We start from the raw sequence: 9506 nt of genomic DNA on the forward strand, positions 1-9506 counted from the left end.
GGGGGGGGGCTCATTACAAAGGGTCCCATGAGGGATTGCAAGAAAATTAAGAGGATGGATAAGCAGTAAAAGGCATTTGAGCCACACAATATGATGTTCTTTTTTTCAGGTTTGACCCTAATCTTTTCTTGAACTACTCATAACTGGCAGACATAAGCTGTTGCTAATAGACATAGCTTTGCTTTATGGGTCACAAGGTAAAACGGTTGCTGCTGTTGCTACAATAGTATTTTACTATTATTATCTTATGTAGATTTTGATACATTAAAGTAAAGCAGCACAACACACCAGTTCAACCTTAAATCTTGCCTCTGACAGGGAAAAAAAAAAACAGCTGACTAACAGAACTGCAGACAGGCAGATGTGAGGTCAGTGACTCTCTCCAGGTTTGATTTTGGAAATCTCTCCCATCTGATAAGAACTCAATTTCACATCTGACAAAACCCAAATGATTTATGAGAAATATCTGGTGTCTCTCACTAATGACCATGTTGTTGTTCAAACATGAAGCCAGTAAGTTGACGGTTCCTGGGTCATACCACTGCTAAAACAACACCTCATCCACCCAAAAACATCATTTTAACAACATGAGCAAACTCCACATTCGAAACCACATTCTCATATCCAGCCCAAACTATTTTAAGACAATTTCCCACACGTTTTTTTCTTCCACTAGGGTGGCAGGGTGTCAGACAGATCAGATCGTAACTGAGAGGTCACAGGTTCAACTCCTACATGACATCCATGTTTTCTTGCCAATGTGCCTTCGAGACAGAAAACAAATTACTCTTTGCAAACAGCTTGAGACAACCACTTGAAGGGATAAGAAGTGATATTAAATCCGAACCATAACTGCTGTTAAATTTCCAGATAATTCAAAGCACATTGCATTTCCTCATGTGAGAAACATTTAACTAATGAAGTTTGACTTCACTTACTAAAAGGTTCCTTGATGCAATCAAAAGCCCCATTTAACCATACTGTTAAAATATGTGCAAAACCAACATACAACATAAAATTCAAACTGCTCATAAACAACATAAACAACCATAATGGTGGTTTAGTCCATTACCTAAAAATCATGTTGATTTTACAGTCCTGCTGACCATTTTGTAAATCAGCCAGTTATTTTTAGATTGATTTCCTTCCTTCAAGGCAGACGATGGTTCCATTTGATTTCTATAAAAGACTGTCTGCAGAAAGATAAGCCATCAGTCACAATTTAGACAACTTTATTTTTTCTGTCAAAGTGACTCTCAAGGGAAGAGAGGAGACTAAACAGTGAGAAAGATAATCTGGAGGGGAGGGAGAGAACTTAAATAAGACAAAAAGAAAAGTCAAAAAAGGAAGAGAAGGAGAAATGTCTGTGTGGCATGATGCTTTGTTCAATAGTTGAAGTTGAAAGAATACAGATACATACATTAAAAGAGGAAAACAGAAGTAGAGAAATAGAGCTAGACTAAGAGGGATACAGTATAGTATGCACAGACTATTGAACAGCAGTCAGCTACAGGGGGTTGGAAAACTGAACAGAAAGAACTTTCAGCACATTAGAGTTTTCATAGTCTCAAAGTTAGTTTTTTTGTTGAAGCTGTTAGTAGGTGCTGACTCATCTTGATGTACACAAAAATGAACAGTTAACACTGTCCTAAAGTTTAAAGACAAAACTGCAAGGCAAACATGGTGTGACATATTTATTATATGTCAGTGCTAAAAGTAGTATTTCACATGGTTATAAGAGTGAGCAAAAGCACTAATAAAGATCAGAAATGTTTGAGGAAAACAGTTCGTTCAGCCAGAGTCGAACTGAGCCTGTAGAAGAAATGTGTTTGACTGTGTGTGTGTGTGTGTGTTTTATTAATTCTTTCCACACCGGGGAAGGGGTGGGGTGGTGTTGGACTCATGTAAAAACAGCCAGGAGGGACCAGGCTATAAATCAAACATACCCAATGACCTCCCAGGATAAAAAGAGAAAGTGGGGTCCACAAACATGCACCGGCTTGTACGTATTTAAAACAAATGTATGTGTTTAATACATACACGCTGGTACATTCAGGCAGGGCTGTGTTATAAATCAAACACATCCAACAGGCTCTCAGGTATGAAAAATAAAGACCCCTGCTGCCTTAAAGCAGCATGATTGAGTTTAAAAGTGTTTGTCTGGCAGATCAGTGGGATGCAGTATCGTCAGCTCGCTGATCTTTCCTCTGTTCTCTGTTTTCATACAAAGCAAAAAGTACCTTCACAATCAGCTTTTAAATAACGGCATACATACAAACAGTGTGAGGTTATAAATCAAACAACCCAAATACCTTACAAGGTGCAACAATGTGTCTACATGCGTAAAAACCTGTTTATCAAAAACCTTAATGTTGACAAAGCTTCACAAAGCCACTGCACAGTTTCAGTGTTTTCTGGCCCAACCCAATGGCCATTTTCTGTGGTTTGAATAGTCTTCATCCAAAATGACTCACAGACAATTAGATCATCGACTAACAAGCTGCAAAAAACCGAGGGCAAGAATTCATTCTCTTTGCAATGTTGAGCAACTTTGATTAGCACCCAGCAGCTACCAACTAGAGAGCACTCAGTGCACTGTAGTAGATATAGTTAATCTAGAAATAACTCACAGATTTTATTTTTCCACATCAACCAATCATTTTGTTGAAGTGTAGGTAGAATTTCAGTCAACCAAGATTTTTCTTTGGTTGGCCACAGCCGTAGAAAACATTATGTCCATCAATAGGGAATTGAAGTAATTGTATGACTTTGCTGGATGAGTTGTCCAGTTCAATATAGGAAACAGGATAATATTGAATATGTCGGTAAGCTATCTGTGGCTATATCCTGGTATGGACAAGTTTTACCAGTTTTTTTAAGTCTTGATGAGAAATCATGCGCACTCACCCTTTAGGGGAATTGCAATTATTTTTTCCCGATGATAGGCCCTAAAGTCTAAGCTTATACCTCTACATGAGTCTATTTCTAAACCCACCACAGTTAATGCCAGACTTACTCATATTTGCTGTGTGCAAGGTAGCAGAATGAATGATCCATCTATAACTAGCAACTGAGCCAAAAAACTGTCAAGTTATGAGCAGTTAATTGGTCTTCCAGTCACTGTCAGAGCTGGTTCATTGTTGTCATACTTGTGCAATGACAACAATCAATGTGTTTTGCCATTCGAAGAGTTTTCCTTAGCTCTTTGTCTGTGGGACCTGCCCATTCATTGCTGTCATATATAAATCTACAGGCAGTAAAAAGGATGGTCTTGGATGAGTTGCCTTTGAACTTTGTTTAAGCGCTTTGAGAAAGATTTAACCAGGAAGAATTGTGAGTACATTAAACAAATAATTAACACATTTGTATATTCTTATACTTATATATAGGTTATGTATTCAGATATTTTAAACTGAAGCCACTTTAATTCAACTCTGTGTATTAAAGACAATAAGTACAATATTATTTTAAAGTATTTTTATGGTTACGTTTTGGTTGCGAGAATAATACACAATGTTTATATTATCAAATACTATACAATACATTTGAATGCACTTTATGTACTTGGAAAACTCTTTACAGTATTATTTTACATTTCACATTACAATGCATGCCGAGTAGAGGGGGGACGCAATATTAGTCACTATTATACATAAAAAAAACTAATCAAAGCTTTGAGCTAGTATATTTAGATATCTAGTAGGTATTGAACACTGTCCACAAGGTTGTGAATCATCTAGAGTAACCAGAACATTGTTTATGGAAAATGCAGTGCTTGAATTGTGGTATTTATTTACCTCAGAATCAGAAATACTTTATTGATCCCCGGGGGAGGGGATTTTAGTAGTAATTTATTTATTTAACTTAATTAATTTTGCCTTGTTTCTTTAAACAAAACAGACACCAGCTTCAGCTTCTTAACTGGAATTTCCCTAACATAAGATGGCGTCATCAGCTTTCGGTAAGTCTAATAAGATCATGAGGTGGGACTCATAGAGTTGCAATTAACTAACTATCAATTCTGAAGTGCTACAGAGTAAGCCCTGTTTCCAGCAGGCAGCTCTTTTCAGCTTCAGAGGTATCCAGGTTGATCTTATAATTGATAAGAAACTAAAATATTGTATAATCTCAAGAATAACAAAAACTAAAACTAAAACTATTTACAAATGTAAGTGGAGAGTTGTGTAACTGTATCTCAATCCGTGTGTGTGTAATCAGATTTGTAAATGTGTAAAATAATCTGTAAATACCTACTGAGATTTGTGAGTATGTGTTCAGAATCTGCAAATATGTGTTCAGAATCTGTGCGTGTAAATATATAAAAAAAAATATCTACAAATCTGTAAATGTGTACATAAATCTATAAATTTGTAGACAAATCTGCAAATGCAGATATACATATTAATGGGTAAAAAGTGTTTGTTCCAAGAGCTCGAAATACAGAAAAGTCATCAGTCAGGCTTCAGAATTTTCTTTTTACACGTCAGTTTTGACTGCAAAAAAAAACGTTTTTTACCGTCTTTTTCGAGAATTAGGTTGGAAGAACGATCAAATGGCAAAAAATTGTGTTTCTGGGAGCGGGGCCTCACTGATTACAAAACACAACGTTAAACTTTATTCATAACCTTGCTGTAAATAACCTTGGTACTATACTCCCTGTTGTCAAACTGCCTCTGCTGGTCTCAGAGACAGTTTTGTCCCTGTGTTCATTTTGTTTCTACTATAAGTTACTTATGCCCTCAAGGCTTTCGTTAGACAGAAGTGGGCGTGGCTAATGAGGCAGTGGCACACACAAATAGCCAGACGCATTTGCAGATCTCTGAAACGGCAGAAGGGTAGCAGAAGTCTCTTGTAAAAGTCCACTGAGAGGCCTTAATGCCCCCTGAACTGTAACTGATTAACTGTCTGTATTTACCGCTCTTGGAGCAAATACTTGGGCTTTTCAGCCATTAATATGTCTGCATTCACAGATTTGTGTATCCATTCACAGATTTGTCCACTCATCCTTTATGCAATTTTGGAAATTTGTTAATTATTTGCCTCTTTCCTCTCTTGTTTTACAGTATCTGAACTCAGGGTTGTGATGTTTGGAAAAAGTAAGGAAGAACAGATAACATTAAGGAACATCATCACTGGAAGAGAAGAATGTTCTCATCAAAGTATGTCCAAGCAATTTGCGCATTTCCACAAAGATTGGAGAAAAAAACCCTTTACAGTAGTGAAAACACCAGATGTCTTCAGCCTGCCTGTGAATCAAGTGAAATACGAGATAAAGAAGTGTGTGGCCCAATGCCCGCCTGGACCAAATGTTCTGCTGCTCTTAGTAAAGCCCTCTGATTTCAATGAACAAGACAGACAAAAATTTCAGTTCATCATGAGCCTCTTTGGAAAAGATGCTTTTAAATGCTTGATGGTCATCATAACACAAAATGACAGAGGGGGGAATTCCTCAGTGAACCAACTCATCCAAGACTGCAAACAAAGACAGCACAGAATCAATTTGGAAGAACAATATTTTCCTGACTATGATTTCCAAGAATTGATGAAAAAAATGGAAAACATAGTGAGTGAAAACAGGGGACAGCATTTAACCTTTACTGAAGAGACTGAGCCCATTGTAGCATCTGAAAGTCCAAAACCCCGTCTAAACTTGGTATTGTGCGGGAGACATGGAGCCTTGAAGAATTCAGCAGCTAATTCCATTCTGGGAGTAAGAAAGTTTGGTCCACCTGCTGACCCATCAGAGTGTGTTAAAAATGAGGAAGAAGTGTGTGGATGGAGGGTTTCCCTGGTGAAGCTGCCTACCTTGCATGGAAAACCTGGGGAGACAGCAATGAGGGAATCATCCAAATGCATCTCTCTCTGTGATCCCGAGGGTGTCCATGCCTTTGTCCTGGTACTACCTTTAGATCCCCCAAGTGAGGAAGACAAGAAAGAGATAGAGACCATCCGTAACACACTCAGCTCTAGAGTTAATGATTTCATCATGATTCTGTTTACTGCAGAGGCAAATCCTAACTTTTCCGTGGTAGTGAGGTTTCTACAGGAAAACAGAGACATCCAGCAGCTCTTGCAGAGCTGTGGTGGACGATATGTTGTCTTTAACATCAAGGACAAGCAGAAAGTCTCTGAGGTGTTACATACTGTGGAAAAGATGAGAGTTGTGGGATGCAGAGGCTTCACAAGAGATATGTTTCCTAAGCCTCGAATCCCAACACGTCTTACAAGACATGCCTCTTTCATTGAGAAGGAAGGGTATCAGAATAAAGACTTTCACAGGATGATGCAAAACAGACAGTCTGTCAGGATGGAGCCAAGTAGACAGCCTGTCAGGATGGTGCAGAGCAGACAGTGTCTCAGGGTGGTGCAGAGCAGACAGTGTCTCAGGATGGTGCTCATTGGGAAGACTGGTTGTGGAAAGAGTGCCACTGGAAACACTATTTTGGGCAGAGAATGTTTCAGTTCTAAAGCTTGTCAAAAATCAGTGACTAGACGTTGCCAAAAAGAAGCGGCAGATATTGATGGGCAGTCTGTGGTTGTGGTCGACACTCCCGGCTTGTTCGACACAGCTCTGTCCAGCAAGGAAGTTCAACAGGAGCTTATGAAATGCATCAGCTTGTTAGCTCCTGGACCTCATGCGTTCTTACTAGTGCTGCAGATCGGACGCTTTACACAGGAGGAAAAAGACACCGTGGAGCTTCTCAAGACATTTTTTGGCAAGAAGTCAGAAGACTTCATCATTGTAATATTCACCAGAGGAGATGACCTTAAACAAGTGAGTATTGACAGTTACATAGAAGAAGACACAGATGGCTTTGTCAAACAATTGACAACTGAATGTGGAGGAAGATACCAGGTCTTCAATAACAATGATCAGAAGAATCGTTCTCAAGTGAGTCAGCTGCTGACCCAGGTTGAGTCAATGGTGAGGAAAAATGGCACTGGCTACTACACCTCAGAGATGTTCAGAGAGGCAGAGGCAGCCATACAGAAGAAAACAGAAAATATCATGAAGGGGAAAGAACCAGAGATACAGAGGGAGCAGAAGGAGCTTGAAAGAAAACATCAAGTGCAAAAGAAAGAAAAATTGACAGACTTAATAACCAAATTTGAACGAGACGAGACAGCCAACCTAGTTAAAGAAAAGGGACGCATAGAGAAGGAAAAAGAAAAGATGAAGAGAGAAAAAGAAAAGAGAGAAGAAGAGAAAAAAAACAAGAAAAGGCAGGAGGAATTGAAACGACACGAGTGGGAACAAAAACTTGAAAATGTGGACAAAAAATTTAAATATGGAATAGAAAAAAGGTCAACTGCTGACAGCATTTTATTAAAACAAAGTAGAGAAGACATTAAAAAAGAACGAGAGGCTTGGGAGCAGGAAAGAAAGGAATGGTGGGAGAAACGATATCGAGAAGATCAACAGAGACGAGAGGAGGAGCAAACCAGACTTCAGAAGCTCCAGGAAGAATATCAACAAGAATTTGAAAGATACGAAAACCAAAGAAAAGAAGATAGACTCAGAAGAGAACAGGAGGAAAAACAATGGAAAGAAGAACAAGAAAACCTTAAGAAGGAACTGGAGGAAATAAGGAGGAAAAATGAAGAAGAGGCCAGAAGACAAGCAGAAGAATGCAATGAATTCGTAGACATATATACCAATGACGTTTCAGATGAGATGGAAAGGTATATTAAGGAAACGGAGGATATGAAGCAGAGGCAACAAAAACAAAATGACTGGATAATAGAACATCTGAGCAGAAATAAAGCATACCAAAGGGACTTTGAGAAATTGAAGAAAAAACAAGAACAAGAAATGAGGCTAAAATTGGCACAATTAGACAACAAAGAAGATGCGAACGAAGAAATCAATGAGCTAATGAAAACACATGAGGAGGAAAAAAATCACTGGATACAGGAACATATGAAAAAAGCCACAAAGGCCTGTTGCATTTTATGAGACGTTTAATTTTTTGGCATAGTTTTAGCTGCAAAACTATGAACTTGTGATTGTAATATGATTTGTTTTTTTTTAATGACTTGGTATGTACTGTATAGTTGACTTATATCAAGGTGTTCAAATACCACTACTTTATATAACCAGTGCCTGATGTATAACAATATGATAGATAATGTTTGTGAACAGTTGGAAATTCTCCTAATGACCACTGTACTTTAGCACGTAACTTCCATAACTTAAATTTTTTATAATAGCTGATTTAGTTCAACTTTGTGCATTTTCATTAGCTGTAAAGTTCAATGTATGTGTGTAACAGACAGCATGTTAGTAATCAAAACCTCCCTATATTGTCTCTCTTTTGAAGTCAGACAAACTCTGTAGACTGAGATTTAACTATTTTACTACATTCAAGTTATATTTTTATTTTAACACACTGTTAAGCAATATTACAGCATGTATCTAAGTGTAAAATAGTGAAACCCCATGACAGAAGCAAATAAATTCATGTATAAACAATATAATCAATCAATCATATTTTTGATTTACAAGTAAATGTTTATCTCATCTCATTAACATTAATAACATTGTATTTATCATATTTTATGTAAAGTAAAATGACTTAATTTAGAATGTTTCTCCGCACAATCTGCATATATATTCTCTTGTTTTTCGTTAATTTACATTTTATTCTATTTTAAAAAATTATATAGATGAATAAAGTGTATGAATTACTACATTTTGGTGTAACTTTTTTCCCTGTATAGCTGATGCATGTTCAATGAGGACTACTATGATAGAACTGTCTTTACGGAGATAGCCATCTTGAAACATAAAGATTATATTAAAAAAAATAATTCAAAATTAAATTCAAATGAAAAGGTGACTGTTCTGTATGATTGCTTATATACTTGGACATGTTTTGAAAAAAAGCTACGTAGACCTACAGTAGAAATGACTTCAATATAATGTGACTGTTTAGAGAAAAGCAGCATATTCTTAATAAATATCCCCCACCACTTGACTTTATCTCAGTACCCTCAGAACTAGTGAATGCTTGCAAAAAAAAACGTATTATCAACGCCACTGATCTGGTGCATTCCTAATTTCTCAACACAAGCCAACAGGATGTAGGGGCAAAAATCTGGTTCCCTACATCCTCTCCACTCTTGTCAATAACAAGCTCACCAAGCAAGACTAGCAGCAGTTTTGTGTATATTATGTCACTGGGCTGGAAACATAGTGTCATCAAAAACTATATTCATGAAACAATGGTCTACAATGTGCTGGTCTGATGCTAGACAAAACTTCTAAAATCAATTTCTAATTTGAGGATTGGTGTTTTAAACCATATTCAACATTTAAAATAAATTAATAAATAAATAAATATGGCAAACTCTAGCTCAGTGTGGAAGAATTGTATGGGCTGATATTTGTGTCAGTAGAAACTGAATTTTAATCATTTAGAGCTGAATCTGAATTGCCCAACTTGAATAATTGCATTAAAAACCTGAATTTGAATTGCATAATTTGAATTTGTATTGTTTAACTG

At 37.1% G+C, this 9506-nt stretch overlaps 1 protein-coding gene across 1 annotated transcript; it reads left to right on the top strand.

The window, feature by feature from the left end:
* Positions 1–3942: 3942 nt before the first annotated feature.
* LOC118325587 (GTPase IMAP family member 8-like) lies at positions 3943–8060 on the top strand. Its single transcript, XM_035658305.1, has 2 exons — positions 3943–3961; positions 5064–8060. Exons 1-2 carry the CDS (start codon positions 3943–3945, stop codon positions 7955–7957), a joined length of 2913 nt encoding a protein of 970 aa, XP_035514198.1. The 3' UTR covers positions 7958–8060.
* The last annotated feature ends 1446 nt before the right edge of the window (positions 8061–9506 follow it).

This window comes from Morone saxatilis, unplaced genomic scaffold (genome assembly GCF_004916995.1).
Source record: "Morone saxatilis isolate NCDOM2014 unplaced genomic scaffold, NCSU_SB_2.0 Contig16, whole genome shotgun sequence".
NCBI lineage: Eukaryota > Metazoa > Chordata > Actinopteri > Moronidae > Morone > Morone saxatilis.